The 25,829-nt window shown below is 39.8% G+C and overlaps 3 protein-coding genes across 3 annotated transcripts in view; 1 reads left to right on the plus strand and 2 right to left on the minus strand.

Annotated features, from left to right (window-relative positions):
• Nucleotides 1-2,607: 2,607 nt before the first annotated feature.
• Nucleotides 2,608-3,737, minus strand: LOC127118757 (protein PHOSPHATE-INDUCED 1). Its single transcript, XM_051049017.1, has one exon. It carries the CDS (start codon nucleotides 3,667-3,669, stop codon nucleotides 2,725-2,727), a length of 945 nt encoding a protein of 314 aa, XP_050904974.1. The 5' UTR covers nucleotides 3,670-3,737; the 3' UTR covers nucleotides 2,608-2,724.
• The window catches only part of LOC127118758 (protein PHOSPHATE-INDUCED 1), a 37,278-nt gene continuing 14,056 nt past the window's right edge, over nucleotides 2,608-25,829 (minus strand). Inside the window, exon 2 of the mRNA XM_051049018.1 lies at nucleotides 2,608-2,716. The gene's annotated coding sequence lies outside the window, so the exon portion shown is untranslated. The remainder of the gene's footprint in view (nucleotides 2,717-25,829) is intronic.
• LOC127118754 (uncharacterized) lies at nucleotides 13,298-20,434 on the plus strand. Its single transcript, XM_051049015.1, has 3 exons — nucleotides 13,298-14,218; nucleotides 15,988-16,056; nucleotides 18,576-20,434. The coding sequence occupies exon 3, from the start codon at nucleotides 18,662-18,664 to the stop codon at nucleotides 20,318-20,320; it is 1,659 nt and encodes a 552-aa protein (XP_050904972.1). The 5' UTR covers nucleotides 13,298-14,218; nucleotides 15,988-16,056; nucleotides 18,576-18,661; the 3' UTR covers nucleotides 20,321-20,434.

The raw sequence follows: 25,829 nt of genomic DNA on the forward strand, positions 1-25,829 counted from the left end.
TTTCAGTTTCAAGATGAATGTCGGGAAAAATGTCTCTGACATTATGTCCAACATCTGTGCATTTGTTGATGAAACTGATCTAGTTTTTAATGGAGAAATGTTAGATATTTTTCACCTCAACTAACTCATGCTCATAAACTTGAGTGAAACACCTTGATCATTATACTAAACCTATTTCGGTAGTCATATATGGTTTTATCCACCTTTTACCTCACAATGGCTAATTCCTTGAGGCTAATTTTAGATTTGCCCATGTAAAACTGCTCATGGAACACCCTTTCTAGTTGGTTCAAATTAAATATGGAATGTGGAGGCAATATAGTGAAGCACGTAAAAGCATTATTTGTCAAGGAATTTGGGAAATATTTCAATTTCAGGTTTTCGTTGTTGGCTATATCACCAACCTTAGTTTGATACCTACCAATATGTTTGCCTGTTGACTCATTGGTGTCACCAACAAATTTGGTGAATTTGAGGACCTTTAATCCCCTGGGAAGTTTAGTTTGTCGCACATATTTCGACAGCGGAGATACATAATTGGGCATTTTGAAGGCCAATGTTAAGGCCATTTTGGTCCAAAATATGTTTAACCACATTAGTTATATTGTTTTGCCCCCTAAATTTATTTTGTTGGACGTTCCTAAGCACTTGATCGGCATCCTAGTCTCCTTGCACTAAACTACCTCTAAGGCTATTTTGGCCTTGGTTGCCTTCGTCTATCCTCGGTTGAGGCTGTTCACAGGCACTTAGTTATTGGGTAATGGTAAAACTGGCGCTTGAGGCACAACAAAAAAGTCAACAATTTTACCCATCTGGCGGGCAAACTGTTGGTAACTTTGGGCTCTATTCTAAATTATGGGATGAAACACAATACATATCTATTGTGTTAACATGTTCATCATATCGTGGTTACTTTCATCCATTTGTTTCCTCATGGATACAAGTTAATTCTTAGTTAAGGTTGACATTCTTGGAGGAAGATATCCATATCCTCTGTGTGGTTGTGTCATTCAACCAGGATTGCTTATATGGAAGATCCTGACGTCAAATGTGGATTTAAGGGTGACGTTATCGTCGCAACATTATTTGCAAAAGTCGAAGCGTTTCTTTGCAAACCTTCCAGCAATCTGTGCAAAACATGCATACAAGAAAGTGCGTGTATGACGTGACTGTGAATGTTTGTATGTAGAAAAAATGAACACAAACTTTAATAATGAAAAGGCTTGAATCAAAGTAATAAATGAAAAGTGTAGTAAATAACATGAAACAAAACACATTAAATGACAAGTAAAGAAAAATGTTTCAATTAAGGAAACATAAAGACAATTAAAGAAATTGGCATACAATCATACATATTACTCACAAACTATTTCGCTCTTTGACTCGAGTACTCCAGTTCCATAGAGAAGTGTGAGTTTTGCGACCTTGATACAATGTATGAGCCTATTATTTATACTAAACTAAATATAATTGCGTCCAATAGTTTATTCCTAGGTAGTGGGCATGTATCAAGAACATGCAACTTAGTCTTCTGAAGCACTGCCACGTTGTTAGAACTTGCAAATTGCTAAAAACTATTATCCCACGTTCATAACTACTCTAAGCATGTAGCCGCCTGCTTGTCGAAGGTAGTTTTTGTGAAGAACTAGTGTTGAGATAAACTTGCAGATCTTTGGATTCAAAAATCTTCTAAGTCCTTGATATATGTCAAAAAGTTAGGCCTCAATATGGTGTCGAAAGATCAGCTACATCTACTCTTGAGATTCTTCCAAGTCATGTTCAAGATCTATTCTTAAAACTCTTCCAAACTATATTCAAGATTTGTTCAACACACTAGTCGAAACGCTTCAATCGACATGATTGCTCGAGTTAAAGCTGGTCAATAAATACTAACACTTAGTATTTTATTTACATAGCATTCTTTATTGACTTTTTCTCAGACTTGATATTCCAGAAATTCCAACTAACAGTAGGTTAATTGTTTTTTCCATATAGTTTTGTATTTTGTTGTTTGTTTCGACACAAAGTTCCTTCCTGCTAAAATTCATTATATTCAATATTATTATTATTATTTTATTAAAATAATAATTATTAAACTATATCATTAAAATATACCATCATATACGTATCATTAGCTTTTCTATCGTACAATTTTTTCAAAAATGATTTCTTATTTTTCTGCTCATTGTTGATGACATGTGACATTTTTGATGTTACAAGAAAATCATGATTCAAGATTGAATAGAGCAAAGTCAAAATGTATTTCCTCCGTTTTTTTTAATTATTTCTTTTTACTTTTTATATATAAAAAAGTTAATCATTATTATTATTTTTAAAATAATAATTCTTTTTATTTATAATATCCTTAATAATTTTTTTATTTTATTTTTTATTCTTATTTTTTAATTTTCTTTACTAATTAATTAATGATAATGTTGACAAAAATGCAATAAATATTATTTTAAAATTTGCAAAGTAACCATTAAGAAAAAAAAAATTAAGAATTAAAAAGGAACGTAGGAACTATAATGAAAAGAAAAAATATATGAACTGTTGCTGAGAATGCAGTGATGTGATAAACTTATAAATAAAAGGATGATGAGAATATTGCCATAAAAACTCGATTTCATATTCATATAATAGATTATAACAAATGAATTGAATGAACAAATCAAAGAATATCTCATTGCCTAACAACTAACTTAAAAAACACTAGGTATTTCTCTATACTAATGTAGAACAAGCTGAGGTTTTAGGATCAGCAATTGCAGGCAACAGATACTTTCTTCCATTGACACCATTTGCATTGTAACTAGCACCACTTGTTTTGTCCACCAAAAGATCTCCTGCATAACCAGGATAAGCCCCTTTAGCATAAACACCAGTACAAGCTGAAGATGCTTCCAAAGGAGCTTCTTTTGGTCCTTGATAATATCCATTCCCAAAAGGATTTGTTACGGTTCCAGCTAAAAGACTAGCCACGTTTATAACCATTCCATCGAGACCCACATCATTGTTTGGTGCAACCAATGGTGAACTTTGTGGACCGTAAATTGGTTGGTGAAATGGCCAAGCACACTGACCAGCACATTGAGTTTCAGAGTTTCCAACCCAAATGTACGCGAATTTGTGTTGTTTCCCGTTCACGCGCGCATCGTATGAAGAACCGTGTGTTCCACACCTACTTGAGCAGAAACCATCAACAGCCACGTCAGAAGCTGTTAGAACAACGTTGATGGCGTTTTGTTGTTGTCCTTTAGATGCGAGTTTAATGATTTGGTTAGTTGTAAGAGATTTTCCTAAAGAGTAATTCTCGTCGAGAATTTGAGCACCAAGGGAGAGAGCAAGATTAACGGATTTCTTGTTGTTGGTGAGGTGGTAATATTTCTCTGTTGATTTCCACCACGTGGCAACGGAGGGTTGTGATGTGGTTGTTTGTTTGGGAGAAGAGAGTGAGGTTATGAAATCAGTGAGGATGGCTCTTTGGGATGGTTTGAAATTTCCATACCACATGAGGTTTATAGAGATTTTTCCAGTTAGGAGAGGACCTTTGTGGTATTGAAATTTAAGTTGTTGGTCTGTTTCAGTGAGTTTTCTTGCTGAAATTAGATGAAGCAGTGAAACAGTGAGAAGAAGAGTGAAGATGATACTAATGTTAAGAGAGGCCATTTGTGTTGTGGGATGAGAGAAAGAATAAAGTAGAAGAGAGGTGTTGTGAGATGATTGAAAAGTGAGTTGAGGTTGTAAGTATATATAAAGTTGGAGTGTATTGGAAAGGAAAGTGGAAAATAAAAGTATTGAAGTCAAATAATGTGGGAGTTGCCAGCTAGAATACGCGTTGATATTATATGATTCCAGTTAGTCGGTAGTTTTGGGTACCTTTAATACTAATGACCAAATTCACGTGTTTGTACCACTAGCTGCCAAGCATTGATCAATATTGCATAGATAGAATTGGGACAATAACAGCACATCACAGCTATGGGATATAACCACAAAAGCTGATTCCGTTTGTTGAAGGCATGCCCCTTGTTTTTGGGTGCACTAGAATTGAAGAGCGTCACTTTTATTCCTCCACAAATATTTGCTGGATCTGCTTGCAAATTTGGCGGCTCGCGGTTCTAGATTTTTATTTTAAAACCATATTCGTTATGAACTTTATAGTCTTTCTAATTTTTTGTAGACTCTTTTCTTATGTTATTCTTATCGTTTAGATGGCTTCCTTCTCGTTCAATTTAGATGATTATAGTAGAGGTGTTAGTGTCAAACCAATGATTCAATAAATTAAAATTAATCCAACAATGGTTTTAGAAGATTCTATAAATTAAAATTAATCCAACAATGCTTTTAGAAGACACTCCGAAAAATCTACTTATTGAGATTATTGACTCAAAACAACATGAGATGCATGAGATTGTCTCGTCCTAATACCATAATATATTAATGCTGATTAAACTTTCAATTAATGATTTAGTAAGACTTAGTTATATCATTTCACTTACGTTGGGCTTTCATTGCCAATCACTAAAGTTTTTCACGTAAAAATTTATAGTATTGAGGAATCTTAAGATGTAATTTTTCTAGAAACATACATGGTTATAATTGACAAGACCTTAGGGACAGTCACATCTTATTACTAAATATTTTCTGACATCTGTCCATTGAGATAGATGGGACAAACAAATGGTTCAGGTTTTTGAAAACCTACAATAAAGGGAGACATTAAAACAATCTCAGGTACATATAATTTTAACCTAAGAACTTCACAGTTACGATTATCACTAACTTGTTTGTCAGAATGTTTATAAGTATAACCCATCCTCTTGGTGTGTGACTTAAGGAGAAGTTCTCATCATAGTTAATCACCAAATCACATTTCACCTATTGTGCATGAATATAAAAAGTTTGTTTGTCGAATTATTTGGCGCCTTTGTTGGATGTGAACCCATGTTTCCACATTCTCACTCAGTATGATTGACAACTCATTTACTATGAGGTATTCAAGTCTTTAATACTTGAAGTCGTTAGCAAAATTATTTTTAGTTAGGAGTATTTATTTATGTTTTTATGCATTTAACTTAATTAGCAATGCGCATACTAGGGACTTTTTCTTGTAGTTTTTATGTGTTTATTGATGTGCATGAGTAGCCTTGGTGACAAGTTTTGTCACGCCGAAGATATTAGACAATACTTAAAGGGTTTGAATGATAGTGTTATGAATGAATAAAAAAAATAGAAGCAAATATTTTAGGGTTGAGCTCTAAAGGTTAAAGGACAAGGACGAGTCTTAGAAGACAAAGTTTTGAAAAGCTGCTTTGAGAGTTGCAACACAATTAGCACATACCTGCTCTGAAATACATTGTTTCTTCCATGTAAGCCATAATACCAAATACAAGTACTAGTAGACAAGAGAATATGCCACATTCCTTGGGCTTAATTGTTGTTCCTTTTTGGATTGACTGCATTTTTCAAAACAACAACATGGAGAACTGTTCAAGTTTACCAAACTACTTCAAGATGATTTTCTGGTGCGGAAGGGACAAGTGCTGGATGCGATATCACATCTTGTGGATACGACATCTGGGCCTTACACAATAAGCCAGATTGATGCATTTTGGGATGAATTTGATTCAGTTAGTTTTTATTGCTTTTATTTAGAAGTGTAATATATGATTTGTTGGACAACTATGAAGATCAAATCATATTTAAATTTCATTTAAATTTGAATTTGTAACAAACCAAATCATATCTTTCTATTGAATATATTTATGGAATAAATCATATCCAACAAATTGTGTAAAGATTTTGGACGAAATTAAATAAAAGATCCAAAGAGAAAAGCTCAGAATACTTTTGTTGTGTAAAGAGCTTAAAACCTACATTGAAAAGCAAGCAATACATTAGAAATATTAGAGTGCTAGGGTTTATTTGAGTCATTGTTATTGTTGTATGTACACCACTATGTTTCAGTTACTTGGCATAATTGGTTTGTCTTAGTTGAGTTGTAATATTCAACATTGTTTATTGAGATTGTAAACACTAATCACAGGTTATATCATTAAGAAGAAAGTGAGTTGGTTCTAATATTTAGGGGAAGCCCCTAAATAAAAAGTCACCGGAATTAGGAATAGACTTTGAACAACATATGGTTTGTTGATTCTTGTAAGACTAAAGGTACTAATTCAAAGTAGTGGATTTACTTTCTTGGGTAGAGTGTCCTCTAGACGTAGGTGTTGTTTGCACCGAACTAGGTTACTAATCTCTTGTGTTTTTATTGCTTTCCTTATTGTGCTATATATTGTTATTATTCTATTTAACTTGTTGGACCAGTTTTTCCAACATCGTGTTAAGGAACAAAATTTCAATTAGCATTAGAGCAAACACCATGTTCTATTTAGGAGAGCTCCAGGGAAGATATTTTTTGTTCATATGAACAATACAAAGGATGGATGGTCTGTCAATTGACCCCTTGTTTTGGATGACACAAATTATGACTATTGGAAAGCCAAAATGGTTGCTTTTTTAAATCCATTGATATCAAAACTTGGAAAGTTATAGTTAAAGGTTGGAAACATTTTGTGATCACTTCTCAAGCTGGTTCAACAAGCTTGAAGCTTGAAGCTTTTTGCTCCAAAGTTGAAGATGATGAAGCTCTTGGTACTGATAAAGCCTTGAATATTATATTCAATGGTGATGATAAAAATATTTTCAAACTAATCAACACTTGGACTGAAGCAAAAGAAGTCTGGGAGACTCTCAAGACTGTTCATGAAGGCACATCCAAAGTTAGGATGTCAAGGCTGCAGCTCCTCACAACCATGTTTGAAAATATGAGAATGATGGAAGATGAATCTGTAAGAACAAGATTTTGTGTCTATAATTCATCTCTAAGGTTTTGATGATAACAAAGGATTAAACAAATTGGTACCCTGACAAATTTATCTAAGTGTGCAGGACTCTGACAGAAAAAGGACCAGATAGACAAACATCTGACAATCACGTAAGTCTAGAATAACAACTTAGAATAAATAAAGCAGAGGTTCTGACTCTGAAGAAAAGAAAGCTCACAGAGTCTGACGAAAGAAGACTCAGTCACTCTGTATCTGAACAGTTCCACACAACGGATCTGATGAATTATACTCTGAAAAAGGCACTATCAGAAAGACACATCAAGAACGTCTGAAGTATATCTGCTCTCAGCAACTATCTGAAGACATACACGCTGAAAAGAACATCTGAGCTCCGTGTACTCTGATTCAAGAACAACCACAAAGACTTAGCTACGAAGTTTTCTACTTTTGGTATGAATCTATTATTGAAAGAGATTAAACGCTCTCCAAAATTGCTATGTGAAGGACAACAAGATTAATTACATTAAAAGTCCATCATTACCAAGATATTCATGAATGTTTCAGGTGACGGTCTCTTGATCAAATCACTATATAAAGGCAGGATCATCACCTTATAAGACAATGAAGCATACACGCAAGAATACTGCAAACATAATTCATAATCTCTTTTATTCTTGTTCTATTTTTGTTCACACGAGTTGTTGCTTTAAGTGTGAAACATTTTAGTTGTGTAACTACTGCTTACCTAGAAGCACTAGACACTTCATTGCATTTTCCTCAAGTGACTTGTGAAGTCTGTAAACTTAAGAGGGCTAAGAGATCTTTATCTTCTTAGACGCCTTTTTGTTGTAATCTTTCACGATTAATGGATTAAGTCCTTGTTGAAGGCGAAATCACCTTGGCCGGGTGGACTGGAGTAGCTTTGAATTTCAAGCGAACCAGGATAAACTTCTGTGTTGATAGCCTTACTTTTCGTGTGTGTTTTATTTGCAAAAGTTTCTATTATCTGGGAAAACAATTCAAACCCCATTTCTTGTTTTTCTCTACCTTCAATTGGAATCAGAGCTTCGACTATGTTATTGATTTTCTAATCAAACACTTAACAGTGTAAAGAGATCCAGTGTGAGAAAAACACTATGGCCAACACTAATGAAAGAGACAACTACAATGCCAAAATGGGGTTGTAGAAAGGAAGAATATGTCTCTCTAAGAAATGGCCAGAACCATGATTAACGAAAAAAATGTGGCTAAGCACTTTTAGGCTGAAGCAGTAAATACAGCGTGCTATATTCAGAATAGAATCTCTATCATACCTATTCTGGAGAAGACTCCTTATGAACTGTGTAAGGGAAGAAAACCCAACCTTTCTTACTTTCATCCCTTTTGATGCCCCTGCTTTATTCTTAATACTAAAGAACATCTGAACAAGTTTGATTCAAAAGCACAAAAAGGTATTATGTTAAGATACTTAGAGCGCTCCAAGGGATACAGAGTATACAATACAGAAACCAAAATTATGGAAGAAACAATACATGTCAGATTTGATGATAAGATTGACTCTGAAAAGTCAAAGCTAGTTGAAAAACTTACAGATCTAGAGATAATTCTTGCAGGTTCTGACAAAAAGACTAAAGAATCTGAGGAAGCTAAAAAGCAAAACCCATCAACAACTGAAATCCCAACTGTACAAAAAAGATCAAGAAATCGTCCAACCATCTCTGAAGAATTAATTATGGGAAACAAGGATGAACCTGTCAGAATAAGGTCTACGTTCAAAGTATTCGAGGAAATCCCTCTAGGATTAATGTCTCTGATATAGCCTACATCCTGTGATGAGACGCTTCAAGATAATGACTGGATTCTGGCAATGGAAGAAGAACTTGATCAATTTGCAAAGAACGATGTCTGGGATCTGGTACTAAGGCCAAAAGGAACCCACGTTATTGGAACAAAATGGGTGTTCAGGAACAAACTAAATGAAAAAGGAGAAGTGGTCAGAAACAAAGCACGACTGGTAGCACGAGGTTATAGTCAACAAGAAGGCATTGACTATAATGAAACCTTTGCTCCAGTCGCCAGGTTAGAATCTATTCGCTTACTTGTATCATTCACTGTAAATCATTTAAGCAAATTATACCAAATGGATGTCAAGAGCGCATTTCTGAATGGTTATATCTCGAAAGAAGTGTATGTTCACCAACCTCCAGGTTTTGAAAACTCTAAATGTCCAGAACACGTTTTTAAACTGAAAAAATCTTTGTATGATCTAAAACAAGCTCCTAGAGCTTGGTAGGAAAGACTAAGCACCTTTCTTCTGGAACATGATTTTATTAGAGGAAAAGTTGATTCTACACTCTTTTGTAAAAACATCAGAAATGATCTCATGATATGTCAGATATACGTTGATGATATAATTTTTGGTTCAGCTAACCCTTTTGTTTGTCAAGAATTCTCTGAGTTAATGCAAGCAGAATTTGAAATGAACTTGATGCAAGAACTAAAATTCTTTCTGGGAATTCAAATCAACCAAGCTTCAGAAGCCACATACGTATATCAAAGCAAATACAGAAAAGACATTCTGAAGAAATTTGAAATGTCAGAATGCAAACCTGCAAAGACTCTCATTCATCCAACCTGCATTCTGGAAAAAGAAGAAATCAAAAGGTTTGTCAGAAGCTCTATCGTGGTATGATATGCTCTCTTCTCTATCTGACGGCTACACGGCCATATATTCTTTTCAGTGTTTGTCTCTGTGCCAGATTCTAATCAAAACCAAGGGAATCTCATCTAACAGCAGTTAAGAGAATCCTAAGGTATCTGAAGGGAACACCTAACCTTGGCCTGATGTATGAGAAAACATCACAGTATAGGCTCTCTGGATATTGTGATGCAGATTATGCCGGAGACAGATTGGAACGAAAAAGCACATCTGGAAACTGTCAGTTTCTGGGAAATAACCTTATATCTTGGGCTAGCAAAAGACAATCAACTATTGCACTCTCTACTACAGAAGCAGAATATATCTCAGCCTCATTATGCATTACTCAGATGCTCTGGATAAAGCATAAACTAAAAGATCTTCAGATATATGAGAGAAATGTTCCTATCTTTGGTGACAATACTGCTGCCATATGCTTAAGTAAGAACCTTATTCTACATTCCAGAGAAAAGCACATAGAAATAAAACATCATTTTAGCAGAGACTATGTTTAGAAAGGGGTAATTTCTTTAAAATTCATAGATACAAACCACCAATGGGCTAATATCTTCACAAAACCCCTTGCTGAAGATAGATTCTCATTTATTCTGAAACATTTATACACGGAAATTTTCCCATAATGAGTCAAACATGTGCTTCTCTGAAATTGCAAAATAGGCTTTAACTTAACATCTGGCGTCTGAATATGACTCTAATATTTCTACCAGTTAGAAGTTATCTGAATCATAAATCCTCAGGGCCCAATCTCTTGGTATTCCTGAAGATCAGATAGATCAACACGTGGCCTCTCTTGCGTATGACTTTGGATCTTCTAGATAACTGTCTAGCACGGAACTCAAGAGACAGACCTTTAAGATTTCCTCAAGAAGTGTCCTGATTTATGGGATTAGAGATCCATCATTAGCAGTAATTAATTTTCCCCCTTAGCGTGTCAACTCAAATTTTTGTGCTATCATTTAATTACTGTTTTGATATTCCCTTGAAACGGTGTCGTTTTGCATGCTAACCTTATGTGCTTATACTTAAAACATTTCTCACTTTCACACTTTTCACTCACATCCTACACAAACCCTTGTTCTCTCTCTCTCTCTCTCTCTCTCTCTCTCTCTCTCTCTCTCTCTCTCTCTCTCTCTCTCTCAACCTTCAAGCATTCTTCAAGCAATCTTCATCTTCTTCATGGATTCTCAACAACAATCAGTATACAACTTTTCTCAACAAATGGAATCAACGGAACAAAATTCAACCTCTTCCCAGTAAACAACTATTGTAACTGCTGCAATCTATACTCCTATCTACCAGGAACCTCATATTTTGGATCGCCCACCTCACATTCATCTTGCAAATCCACTCAACAAGCTAGAAGTTCTCTGCGAATCGCTGGTAGATTTTGAAAATATGAAGAGAAACGAAATTGACCTCATTGAAGAATTAAGAAAGCAAGGGTGGGAAAACTATTTTCAAAGACTCTATGGTCCAATCTACACCTATCTGGTCAAGGAATTCTGGATATATGCAGATTCAGACGACCACTACATTGTCTCTTATGTTCTGGGGGTGAAGATGGTTATCATTGAGAAATCCATGGCCAACCTTCTGAATATGGAGAAGTTAGGTGGAAGAAGAATTTATAACATCAACCCTAGGGAAAAATACATGTCCCAGGAGATTATCCCAACAATCTTCAAACAGAACGCTGAGGGAAAATCATCCAAGAACAAGGAACTTCACCAGAATCTGAGGGTCTGGCTGAAGATCATTCTGGGGATTATTCATCATCGCCCAACATCCAACTCGTCAGACTACATCAACACTGACAAAAAATGCATCCTCTACTTCCTATATAAAGGGCTCAAGCTGAATCTGCTAGCTCTGTTGTTCAAATATCTAAGGGACTCACTCAGGGACACCAGGAACAACATGAAGCCCATAACATACATTCCCCTAGAAAGGCTGATTTCAGATGTTCTCATAGAGAGTGGCTTGGTGGATCATCTAATTCACCACAATCTGATGAAGGATGTAACAGTTGACACCAAAAGGCCTCTGAATTCAAGAAATCTGAAAAGCATGGGAATCATAGAGAGAGTTCTGGTTAAGCCTTCTCTGGACACCTCTTAGAAAGCTCTGAAGGATCAGAGGAAGATACCACATGGACTTTATATCTTCACCAAGATATATCCCCCAGAGGTTGTCGCTCACTATCTGTTGGAACTGGCAAATCAAGGGGTAGACATCTCTGACTTCTCAGTGGATTGGCTACCTGAACATCCATCAAATTTCACGAAGAGGATGCGAGAGCCATCTGAAAGGAAGTCAAAGAAGAAAGCTCAGAAGCCAGGGGAAACTTCTGTATCCAGACCACCTGTGTCTCTGGTCTCTTCCTCCTCTCCAAGTAAGTCTCTACCTTTTGACTCTCCCTCTTTACATCTAAGGTAACTGTCTTCTTCCTTACCTCAACCTTCCCCCATTTACACACACTCCGAACCCATAAATTCCACCACAAGTCCTTTTGATACTCCCACGTCTAACCCACCATCACCCCCTTCAAAAATTCAATCTCTCCACCACAAGTCTACCTATATCTGAAGCCCAACTATTCAATGAGCCAATATTACCACCCTCTTCCACTCCCTCATCTCCACCTTACTACACCATATCTTCTGACTCTGACCAACCTGGTCCTCAATCCCTCACTCTCGCTCAACTCCAGGCTCGCGCCCTCTAAACCCAAAACTCATCTTCAGAGCCAGAAACCAACATTTCTTCACCATTTGACCAACCACCAACACCACTCTCTGAACCTCACATAGAAACCCCTCTGAAAATCCAATTACCCATCAATCTGAACCTCCTGTAACACCTCAAAATTTGCCCTCCTCTCTTGGGACTAGCATTAACATATTTTGCATATCATTTTAGGGCATTAGGCATTTCATATTGCATAACATGTGGTTACATTGTGTAAGCCATCTTCCCAAGTCTTGATCAGGAGATGAGGAAGTTCAAAGGTGCAAGCTAGGGTTTAATGACTGATCATGGGCCATCTGAGGATTGGACTGTGAATTAGGGTTTCATGATTTCCAAGGATATTGGTCTTCATCTTGTTTGAATTAATACATCATCATCATCATGGTTGGATGTCATCAGGAGATTGAAGAACGTTCCTTGAGATTAGGGTTTTGACCACTAGTCAACCCTAATCAGCTGTATTGGGCCAATCAGGGCTGGATCAGGAGATGAGGTTTCTGATGGTTATGAGTTTCATTTTGTGATTATATGGTGATTATTGAGGCTAGGGTTTCACCCTTGAGCCATTTCAGTTGGAGATTGGGGTTCAAATTGATCTGTGCATTGCCTGATTCATCTGTCAGTTGAAAAGTCAACTGTGGTCAACTGTACATGATCTGATGGATTTGGAGGTGGAAATGAGTTAGACACACTTCATTCATGTTGGAACAAGTGTTAAATGACATCTCGAAGCCTAAGAATGAAGAAAATCAAGTCAGGACAAAAACTGCCAAAAATAGCAGGCGACTTGTAACTGAAGTTTCCAAAAATGGAAAGTTTTTTGACCTCAAAAACAGAAGTCCAAGGAAGCTTCAAATGAAAAATTGTTCAACATGACAGATGTAGATCTTGTTCTCACCTTTCCAAAAAGTCCAAGAACTTGAAAATCCAATGTGTGGTTTGCAAGATATGGCTCAGTGAATTTCAGAAAAGACCGTAATCAGGAGGCCATAACTACCACATACTTTGTCCAAATTGCAAGTTCTTTATATGCACAAACTCCATTTGACATGTACTTTGAGGGTGCATCATTGGATTTTCCCAAAAATGGCCAAGGCAAAAAGTCACTTTTCAACTGGACAGCTGAATTGGACCAGGGGCAAAATCGTCCAAATGTCAAAATAATTGGAATTTTTGAATGGGACTTTTTCCAACACCTCAGGAATGGCATTTAGAGTGTGTTTGAATATTCATTTCATGGCTAAGGCATGAGAATTGGATTTTGGCTTGAAAAGTGAAATGATGAAAATTGGTCATTTTGCATACACATGTGATTTTGAGAAATACTCCACCAATTGGAATGAAACAAGTTTCTACACATTACATATGTCATTTGGAGTTTGCATGAGCTGTCAAAACAGCTGGCAATGAGCTGTACATGGAAATTCCACTTTTGCCCTTATTTGCAAAATAACCACTTTCATTAACAAAGCCAATTTGCATAATTACTTGATTAGAGTTGGATTAAGCTTCCATATATATTCATAATCTCTTGCTAATCACAACAGAATTGCACATTCACCAAGATTGGATCAAAAACCTCTCCAATTCTCAAATTCTTCAAGAACAATCCAAAACTTCAAATTCATCAATCTTCATCAATTGTTGATGAATCTTGGAATTTCTTTTTGCATTCATCTCCTCTCATCAATATCTCCAACTGTTTGTGAAGATTGGAAGGCAAGGAGTGTGGATTCGTGACTGTCCTAAAAGTGCATCATCCATGGTGAATCGTGAATTCAAGCATTAGGAGCGAAATCGAGTGAACCTAGGCTTTGCATCTCACTTCCACCAGCATATACTACTTCTGTTTCGTGGAATTGAAGCTCAAGAACAACAAGAACTCCACTGCAATCTCAAGGTACTCAAAATTCGAGTCTCACGATTTTGCCAATTGTCATATGCGTTGTGTAGGTCATTTGTCATAGGTTAACATGTAGCAATTGGTTTGAAAAATGATTGAGCGAGTTGAGAGAAATCGCGACTCGAAGCTTTGAGTGAGAAACTTTAAACGATCGATTCGGTTTACACGGTTAGATTTAGGTTGATTAAGTTATATATTCGTGATCTATGCATTCAGACCTTTCCAATGAGTATTAGTTTGTGCAATTTGGTGATGAAATGATTGAAACCGGTTTTGAGATGGAAGCTTGCGAACACGCGAGGAAGATGAAGCAGTGCTGGATGTAAAACGCGTTTGATCCTGTTTTTTTGGCTTGGCAATTCAAAATGTTGTTTCCCTCCAGAATTGTCCTATAGCCATGCGCCAACACATTAAAATGCCACTACTGTTATTCTAATTCATCTTAATTTAATTATAATATATTCAATAATTTCTAACAAATCATTAACACATTAAATAATTCATAAAAAATAGTAAAAAATCATAAAAATGTGGAAATTTTTTCTATGACTTTGTTGACTTGTGTAGAATTTGTTTGACCTATTGGTCAAAGTTGTGCTTGGTAAAATTATTATTTGGCATAGGGTTCTTTCACATGTATGACATTTCGACACACTTTACCATTTTAATTGTGAAATGCACATGCTTGCAAATAAATTCTTGAAAATTTTTGTGGTGGTTCTTGACTCATTGAGGATTATTTATATGTAAATTTCATGAATTTTTGATACCTGGTTAGAGAGCAGCAAATTCTGGAACTTAGGTGTGACAATTTGTGTCACACCTCTTGATGTCAACTTGTTGAATTTAATTGGATGACCTATGCATGTTGGAATTGGATGAAATTTTGCATGATGACTTGTTGACATGTTAGGATGCTTGATGAATTTTTGTAGGATTTTTCACTGTATTTTCAATTTAATCTTGATTTTTCATTTCTGGTTGTTGAATTTGCAAGTCCATGCGACATAGGTTGGTAGATTGATTGGGAAATCCTCATATTGTATTGTATGGCCATGAAATTTGATATGCATGAACTAGACACGTTGTGTGACCTCCCTGTTTTGGTCTCATCCATTTCTTTTTGTTTTCAATGAGATATGAATTTTTGAATTGGATGTATGCATTGATGGTGTGAATTGAAGCATGAAATTGTGTCTGTTTTTGATGATTTTCATTGACATGGTTCCATTTGCCCAATTGAGCTCAAATTTGACATGGTAGACCTTGATGGACCCCTGTTTAGGTGTAATTAATTTGAGAATTTTTGGATGTGTTTTGGCATGGATTTGAATGCAATACTTCTGTTTGTATATTTGATGCTCCATTTGACTTAATGTGAATTGTTTTGGGCATAATATGAACATGATGGATGATATAAACATGAGACCAATGATGTTTGCTCTTGTTTGATGATAATTTGATGTTGGATGGTGGATGCCTTGCTGTTTTAAAATTTTTCTTGCTTTTGGACCCTAGGCTTGGCCTAGTGGTCTAGTTACTAATATTTGCTTGATTTTTCAGGATCAAAAGCATCATGTACATGGAGAATGATACAAGTTGATTTTAATTGATGTTGTGGATGTTTGTACACTAACATAACATTGTTTTGTAGGTGTTGGAGCTTGGGCTTAAGCCTTGAGCTTGCTTTGTGTTGTATTGTTTAAACTGTTTGTTTGCTGTATAGTTTGTCTGATTGAGTACTGACTGAGTTTGATTGTTTCCAGGTACTTTAGTTGCTCAGTTCCTTGTGAACTATTGCTTTGCTTTGCTTTGCATAAGCAATTTGCATTGAGGTAACTTCTTAAACTTCATGTAGTCTGGAGACCCGGCTGTTACCGGGCCGGGCAAATTGTCTGAAGTCCTCCTTAAGAGGCAATGCTTGTGTATGTTTATTTTTAAGCCAAGCAGGAAAAGTCCTTCAAGTAAGGCAATTGGTGGAAGGTAGGGACAAGCAACCTGTCCCCCACTATTCAGTTGAGTCTTCTCCTTGCTCCCATTACATGGTTGTAGCATTGAGATCAAAAGCCCAAGATCTGTTGTGTCAGAGTCATCGAGTATAGAAGGGTTCCCCTATTCTGGACCCATGCTCATTTGTCAGCTCTCCCTGGTTAGGGATAAGAGCTGTGAGGTCTGATCCTCACTTCATCCTTTCATCTGCTTCACCTTAGCCTCGTAATGGCAAGGTTAAGAGCAAACACAGCCTGTACAGACGATTGCTTAGGCAGTCAAACCTGATTGATTGAGCCCCTTGTTTGGCTATAGTGCGTGTTATGTGGATATCTGATTGACATGCTTGTTTGAGATACCTGTTCTCATTTGATGATATATGATTGTATGCTTGTGTGCTAGCTTCTTTCCTGGTTAGGTTAGTTTGCTTATGCAAGTAGGATAGAAAACCGAACTTAGGGTTAACGATGCATGACAACATTAGGCTCGAGTCTCAGCTCCCTAGTGTCGTGTTTTTCCCTCTGTTTCTGGTTAGGAGAGAGTTTAGTCCCTTTCAGGGGAACTACATCGCCCTGATCCTCGTTCCAGACGAGGTATGTAGGCAGGTGGTCGTGCGAGACCACTCCGGGCAACCTTTTTCTTTTTTGCGTGCGTTTACTTGTTATCTGACTGTATGTTTGGGTTCGGATGCCGACGTAAGCCCAGTGATTGGCTGTCGGGCTCCAAGTTTGCCCTTTTGAGTGTGTTTTGGTTCGGATGCCGACATAATTCCATCCAGTGGTTGTCGGGCTCCATGTTTGCCACTCTTGCTTGTTTGTGTTGTTTTGTGTTGTTTGGCGTGCGTAAGCCGAACTACAGTGGCTCTGATTCTTGTTCCAGACAAGATATGTAGGCATAAGGTGCGATACCTTATCGAGCCCGTTTCTCCTAACCCCACCTGCATTCCCCGTGTGTGTGTGTGATGTTTAGCAACCTTTTCTTTATCCTAGGACGTGGATCCCGTCGAGTACGACGGACGTGAGGGGTGCTAATACCTTCCCCTCGCGTAACCGACTCCCGAACCCATTCTCTTGGTCGCGAGACCATTTCCTTTCCAGGTTTCTCTGAGCGTTTCCTTTCCCTATCTTGGGATAAATAACGTTTAGTGGCGGCTCTGTGTGTTTTATTTTTAGGCTCGCCGGTTGATTTTTCGCAGGATGCGACAGCTGGCGACTCCACTGGGGAATGCGATGTTGACCTATGCTGGTCCATGGTCCCTAAGCGAGTCCTTCCTAGCGTTTTAGGATAGTTTAGGTTGCTTATTGTGTGTTATTTATTGCATTGATTATTCTAACCAGTGTGTATATATTTGCATTAATGTCTGCATGCATCATACTATCATGTCGCTATCCTCTGTACAGGTGGTTCCTCTGTTTTGGGGTGGGAGTTACTCGAGGTAAAAGGCCCAATACCCAGGCTATGAGTGAAATCTAGGAAACCTAGGAATAGAGTGATTCATGGGAAGCGGGTGGTATGGCGCCACTTAGCGGAACATTGACATCACGAGCAGTTCAGACCCTGGTGGGATATTATCGTTACATACTTCGGGTGTGTATATGATGGTATTCTGCGAAAGGTTATTTATGCTGCGTTTCTTTCGACTTTACCCTGGCCTAGATGACACCCGTGAGTGGGGAGGGAATGATCATTTTAACAGGTACAGATGGTGACTGTTGGTGATTGATGGTGACTCAGATGGTGACTTTTTGTTCCGTGGATCCGAGTCATATTTATAAGTCGGATTTATGGCCGTTTATTGCCGAGACGCCGGAGTGCTGTCCGTGATTTATCAGTGGGGATCCGTTTATTTCAGGATTCCCCGGGCCGAGATATTTATCAGTGGGGATCCGTTTATTTCAGGATTCCCCGGGCCGAGATATTTATCAGTGGGGATCCGTTTATTTCAGGATTCCCCGGGCCGATTCAGATGGCGGTGATGTGTCTGCTCAGAGACCAGTGATGAGGATGATGTATCTGTCTTCCGTTTATTTCGGAACCCGTGGATCAGATTGGTGGTTCCCTCAGATGGTTGTGATCAGTTCAGAGATCAGAGGCTTCTGTACAGTTGATGATCAGATGACTTGGAGGATGGCCCAGTGCATTGCATACATCTGCATCATTCTCATTTTGCATTCATCTGCACCAAACTCACGTCTAGTCATATGGGGAGTACTATGGATTGAGATTCTGGTTGAGAGACATCTGGATGTCAAAATGTTATTGGTGAAATATTATCTGTCTCGATGAAATCAGAATCAAAGGACAAAGCTTCCTCATATGGATGGACGTTGCATTCATGCATATTAACCTGTTTGCTGTTTTGCAGGAATCATCGCTCGCGCTCGTAGAGTCATCCCTTTGCACTCGACCCGTCCTCACAGATACTTCACCAGGCGCAATACTCCTAGACTCATGGATCTTCCCAACACAGATATCCTCGAGCTGAAAGATAAGATGACTGAGCTGATCAACATCATGAAAGGTTTTGCAGTTGATCAGAAAGCTTTGGCTGACAAAGTTGAAAAGCTCGAGCGGGCTTCAGCTGTTAACAGTGTTGTTAATCTGGATGGTGTCTCCAATCAGGGGCTGGGTGGATCCAGAGACGGTGAAAAAAGAGAAACTGTGGGTATGGTGCACAATAATGCTGGCGGATTCGGTGGTACTGGTGGTCAACCTGGGCCCGGTCAGGGGCAAAATCCGAAAGACGGTCTGTTGTCTCCATTCTTCGGGTTTGATGAAGACAGAGAGGAAGACCGAGAAGCTGATCAATTCTCAATGCACAACGAACCGTTGGGGCAGTATAATACTCAGCCACAAAGCAAAGAGATCCAGTTGCTGGCAGAGAAGATTAAAGTGCTTGAAAGCCATGCTACTCCGGGGTTTGTCAACATGTCTAACATGGGGTTAGTCGAGGGGATTGTGATCCCACAGAAATTCAAAGCGCCAGCATTTGACAAATACAATGGAAGTTCCTGTCCTGAAACCCATTTGCAAGCATTCGTTCGCAAGATCTCTGCTTACACGACGGATCAGAAGCTATGGATGTATTTCTTCCAGGACAGTCTGTCCGGAGGATCCCTGGAGTGGTACACCAAGCTGAAGGCTGCTGATGTCAAGAGTTGGCAGGATCTAGGAGATGCATTCTTTAAACAGTATCAGTTCAACGCTGATATGGCACCAAGTCGTACCCAGCTGCAGGGTATGTCTCAGAAAAGTAATGAGGGGTTTAAAGAGTATGCTCAGAGGTGGAGGGAGTTGGCGGCCAGAGTTCAACCTCCTTTGGTGGATCGGGAGATGTCCGATTTATTCATGGGTACCCTGCAAGGGGTCTTTGCCGAGAGAATGGTGGGTTGTCCCATCACCAACTTTGCTGATATTGTGGTGGCAGGAGAAAGAATTGAAAGTTGGCTGAAAATGGGGAAGATCCAGGGTGGTAGCGCTTTGTCATCGGGATCAAAGAAACCATTCGGGAACGGTCAGCGCAAGAATGAGGGTGACTCGAGTGCTGTGTATGAGCAAAGAGGATATAGTGGGGGTCGTTATTATCAGCATGCTGCTGTGGTAAACATCCCTGCTGGTAATCAGTCAGCCAGACAGCAACGTCAGCCACCGCAATCGAGAGTCGGGTACCAGGTGAAAGGGAAAGGAGTTGATCGTCACTTCGACAAGCCGCCCGTGTCATATGCCGTGCTGTTCAAAAAGTTGAGGGATTTGGGGTTGGTCCAGCCGAGGGCGATGGTTCCGATAAGAACAGATCAGTGGCCTCCCGATTACGATGAGAATGCCAAGTGTGAATTTCATTCTGGTACGCAGGGGCATAACATTGAGGGCTGTAGAGCATTCAAGAATGTCGTCCAAGATCTGGTGGACTCCAAAGCTATCAATTTTGCGCCATCACCGAATGTTAATGCTAATCCCATGCCGGTACATGGTCAAGCGACGGTGAGTGCAATTGCTGAAGATTCAGATTACACCCGGGCAGTGGGTGGAAAGACCAACAGTGACTGTAAGCTGGATGGTTGGGTAAAACCGTGTGCACCAGGGCAGCAAATCCTGAACTGGAGGGTTTGAAAGATCAACATTGTTACTCATCTGGAAGAGTATTATTTCTTGTTTTCAGTTTATATGCATGAAAGCCATACGTGTTGCCCGACACGTAATGGTCCATTGTAAGGGCCACCTCATGTTTAAACTTGCATTTCTGCATCATTAATAAATGGATGTTTTTCAGTCAAAAAGCGGTGTTCCCTGTTTTTCATTTATTTTTGCAGTTTAAAAACAAATAAAAATGGCAATGTTTATTTTCATTTTTCCTTTTTGTGATTTGTCTCGTCCCAACTTCAAAAATAATTCTCCGGATCTCGTTGATAACGATTTGGTTACACCTCATATGACTTCGATAAACCGAGCGATCAGGCTGAAGAAGAAGGCGAAGAAGATTGTGATCTGCTGGAATTAGCCAGGTTGTTGAAACAAGAGGAGAAGGTGATTCAGCCGCAGGCGAAGCGGATTGAGATTGTTATTCCAAGCACCGCCGAGGTCAGGAAGGAAATAGGAAAATGAGGCCGCTTCAGAGGCGAATCGAGAGCAGAATGGTAGCCTTGTTAAAGGAACATGTGAATACCTTGGCCTGGTCATGTCAGAATATGCCAGGATCGGATACCAGTGTCGTTGTGTACAAGCTACCATGGAGAGAAGACGGTCCTCTGGAAAAGCAGAATGCCAGTGCCTGTAGCAGAAAGCCATGGTGACTTTGTTTCATGATATGATTTATCATGAAATGGAATGCTATGCTATGACATGATAGCAGAGTCCCAAACAGGAGTGGGGCATCTGGTGGAGACAATTCAAACTGAGGTTGAATCCGAACAAGTGCACATTCAGAGTGCGAGCCGGTAAGCTGTTGGGGTTCATTGTAAGGGAGGAATCGAGGTTCATCCTGCAAAAAAAAAAAAGAAAAAAAAGAAAAAAAAATACCTGAACCGAGAACATAAAAGAGAGGTTCGTGGTTTCATAGATAGATTGAACTACTTGTCATGGTTCACATCTCATCTAATAGCCACGTATGAACCCATATTCAAGACTGTTGAAAAAAAAAATCGAACGGTCAGGCGAAATAATGATTGCCAAGGGGCATTGAAAGAAATAAAGGAATAAGTTGCAGGAACCTCTGATTCTGATATCTCCTGTGGGAGGAGCAATTGTCAATCTGTACTTGACGGCCTTCGAGGGGTCTACGAGGTGTATTGGGTCAGCATGACGCGTCTTGTCGAAAAGAGCATGCAATTTACCTTAGCAAAAAGTTTACCGACTGTGAAACAGTACATTCACTGCTCGGGGAAACTTGATGTACTTTGGCATAGGCTGCTCGCCGACTGAGACAGTGTATGCTGGTTCATACCACTTTGTGGATTTCGAGATGGATCTGATCAGGTAGATTTCTGAAAGAGCCAGCATCGACCGGACGGGTTGCGGAAGAGCAAAAGAATGTTGACTGATTTGTGATCCGCTCAGAAAGCAATCAAGGGGTGTGTTGTCTGATTACATCTCTCTGCAACCTATTGAGGGTTATCAACCGAGGACGTTTGAGTTCCCTGATGAGGACATCTCGAGGTGCTCTAATCGAAAGATTGAGAGTAACCGATCCCGGAGGAGGGGCCTGACCCTGAATCCGAACGGATTATGATGTCTGATGGGGAGGTTAAGGTGAATGAGCTTTTGTTGCCCGGATAACGTTTGAATGCACCGACGGTGCGATTGTGTAGAAGATGGTGGTAACCTACAGAGACTGGCATGAGATGTTGCCGTTTGCATTGCATGGGTGCCGAACGTCGGTGCGCACATCTACTGGGGCAACTCCTTTCTCATTGGTATATGGATTGGAGGCGGTATTACCTGTTGAGGTTCAGATTCCCTCTTTGAGAGTCCTGATGGACGTGAAGTTGCAAGAGGCTGAATGGGTAAGGACCCGGTATGAAGAGTTGAGCCTGATTGAGGAAAAGAGGCTAGTAGCCATCTGTCCTGGGCAGTTATACCAGCAAAGGATGAAGCGTGCTTTTGACAGAAAGGTGCGACCTCGGGTATATCACGTGGGTGATATGGTGCTGAAAAGGATCCTTCCTCCTCGAGACGATCGTGGGGCAAGTGGATATACAGTCATGAATCCCCAGCATGGTCAGGAAGGTTTTCTCCGATAGAGCCTTGTTGTTAACGACCATGGATGGCGAGGATTTTCCATCCCCTGTGAATGCGGACGCAGTTAAAAAATACTTCGTATAAATTGACCCGCTGGACGAAAAGAATAAAATAGTTCAGGCAAAAATGGGCATCCCGGCGAACCAAAATCAGAAAAAGGTTCGGGCAAAAATTAGGGATAAAAATGAAAACTATACACCCGGCAAGTCGAAAACCTGAAGAGGCGACTTGGGCAAAAAAGGGTATCCCGGTGGACTGAAAACCCGAAAGGGCGGTCCAGGCAAAAGAGGGATTGAAACGAACAACTGCGTCTGGCATGATCGTTTGCGCTTTGGTTAAAGCATCATGGATAATACCCGGTAGGGATCAGTTGGAATCGTCTTGTTCAGAAGGCAGAAAGCATGGAGAGTCTGAGGACATATGGGGTGTAACCGAGTTGGAACTCGAGGAGATCACGGGTTTCACATTGCCATTAGGATAGATTTTTCCTTTTGTGCGCAATTACCTCTTTTCAGGAATTGCTTCCTTTTGTATTGCTCAGTTTGAGCCACACTTTCCATCAATGAAATGCACATTCAGTCAAATAATTTTGTTTTTGTTTTTCATTACCGCTTTGATTGCAAAAACATCCGGATATTTTTGATAAAGAATCTTGCATTTTAAGACATACAGGTTCCTTCCAATGCATGTTTATAAGATTGAATGCTTGAAATCTTATTTGGAAGGTCGAGTGACCCAGGTGTTGAAATCTTGACACGCCTGGGGCACGGTTTATCTGATGGTCTGTTTTGCAGGAACTGTTGGATATTTTCACTCACTTGCAGGTTGTGATGTGGAAGCTTTGTGACAGATCCCCAGAGAGTTTGTTCAGGGACGAATAAAGGAAAACGACGAAGTGACGTTGCGGCGCACGACGATCCTTGATGGTAATCAAGAAGACTCTTCAAAATCAGAAAATTGAAAGTATGTAATTCCCCGCAGAGTCCGATCAGGGACGAGTGCATGAAGAAAGGACGGAGAGACGACGAGACGTCCGACGACCCTTGAAATAATCAAGAAGACTCTTCAAAGTCGGAAAATTGAAATTTTTGTATACTCCCAGGAGTACGTCTCTCGTCGAGCGCGAAGCGACTTGGAATACAAGATGATGGAGCAGAAAAGGTCCAGATGAGTCTGGGAGTTCTCCAAAGTGGAAAGCTGATATGAGTATTGGAGGGGGGTACCACGTTTCGACGAGTCGACGGGTGTTGTACCAACTTTTCTCATTTCCCAGCTAAGTCCCCAAGCAGAGTTGTAGGGTGCCAACTCCCCAGCAGATTCCAGATCTGTGACTTCCCCAGCCGAGTTAAGATGGTTATCCCCGGCAGGTTTACAACGGTGTTTCCTCAGCAGCCAGGCCAGAAGGTTGCTATTCCCCGAGTGGAGCGGGTCTTTTGCAAAGAAATATATCTCCAGCAGTTCCCCGAGTGGAGCGGTTTTTTTCAAGAAATATATCTCCAGCAGTCCCCGAGTGGAGCGGGTTTTTTCAATGACATATTTCTCCAACAGTGTTCATCCTACCAGTGGATTGAACGAGTTTCCGTAGCAGACGAATATCTGCATCCCCAGCCGAGGGTATCATACATGTGGATTGATTGGGTCCTCCCCAGCGGAGTAGTTGTCGTTCCCCTAGAAGGGTCTGGATGGTATTCCCCCAGCAGGTTGAAGATTGCTCTTTTCCCCAGCGGGAGTATCTGTGAGGGTTCCCAAAGCAGAGTTGGGATCTATATCCCCAGCAAGTCAAAGACTGTGGTATTCCCACAGAGTGCAGTGAAGGATCTGTATCCCCAGCATGTCCTCGAGAGGGTGGGGTGCAAAGGAGGTATTCCCCAGCATGTCCTCGAGAGGGTTGGGTGCAAAGGATCTGTATCCCCAGCAAGGGTTGTCTATTTCCTAGCAGCAGTGCTATCCCCGGCAGGGTGGAAATCGGAGCAGTAGCGAGTTCCTCAGCGGAGAGTCTCGTTTTCCCCAGAAAATTCCCTTGAGGGGGATATTTTTATGCATTCATCATGTAGAATAAGCATTGCATATTGCATAGAAAAATAAATAATCGCGTAGCATTTCCATAATTATGGAGCATTACGCAGAAGAAATCAAGCATGCATCATTGCAAACGTCAGCTAGTCTCAAGCCGTGGTTACTGTTTGAGAGGTATTTTGCCAGAAAATGAAAGTGTTACTCCGAGTAGTATAGCCTCATGATTGGATCACAGGTATTGTCCCAGTGGTACGACACTGGAGAAGACTCCTTCCGTCGGACGGAGATGGAAAAGGGATGTATTCAACGCAACCCAAACTGTGGTTACCGCTTGAAGATTTTGGGTTCACCAAAGGTGAAGATGTTACTCTGAGGAGATTAGCATCACAACGTCAGATCAGCAATGTTCCCCAGTAGTGCGATATTGGAGGAAATGTTCCCGTCGGACAGAGATGGGGATACAGTCAGAAGTCGTTACGCGATCAGCGCGATTCAAGCCGTGGTTACCGCTTGAGGTTTGGTTTTGTCTGACAGCGAAGACGATGCTTCGAGGAGTTCAGCATTGTGAGTTTGGAACCACCGTTTCTTCCCAGACATCAGTAAGTGTTTGGTCGATCATTGTTTGATGTCTGTCCGCATCATTGTTTGATGTCTGTCCGCATCATTGTTTAATGTCTGTCCGCATCATTGTTTGATGTCTGTCCGCATCATTGTTTGATGTCTGTCCGCATCATTGTTTAATGTCTGTCCGCATCATTGTTTGATGTCTGTCCGCATCATTGTTTGATGTCTGTCCGCATCATTGTTTGATGTCTGTCCGCATCATTGTTTGATGTCTGTCTGCATCATTGTTTGATGTCTGTCCGCATCATTGTTTGATGTCTGTCTGCATCATTGTTTGATGTCTGTCCGCATCATTGTTTGATGTCTGTCTGCATCATTGTTTGATGTCTGTCCGCATCATTGTTTGATGTCTGTCCGCATCATTGTTTGATGTCTGTCCGCATCATTGTTTGATGTCTGTCCGCATCATTGTTTGATGTCTGTCCGCATCATTGTTTGATGTCATGTCAACATCATTGTTCGGTGCCTGTAAACATCGAGTTTCCTCCCGGTCATTGGTTAGTGTCTGGTCGAGCTTGATTGGTGTCCTGTAAAACATCATCATTCGATGTTCAGTAAACGTCGAGTTATTTCCCAGTCATTGTTTAATGTCTGGTCGATCATTGTGTGATGCCTGTCAACATCATTGTTTGATGTCTTGTCAACATCCTTGTTTGATGTCTTGTCAACATCCTTGTTTGATGTCCTGTCAACATCATTGTTTGATGTCCCGTCAACATCCTTGTTTGATGTCCTGTCAACATCA

Source organism: Lathyrus oleraceus, chromosome 2 (genome assembly GCF_024323335.1).
Source record: "Lathyrus oleraceus cultivar Zhongwan6 chromosome 2, CAAS_Psat_ZW6_1.0, whole genome shotgun sequence".
NCBI classification, from domain to species: Eukaryota; Viridiplantae; Streptophyta; class Magnoliopsida; order Fabales; family Fabaceae; genus Lathyrus; species Lathyrus oleraceus.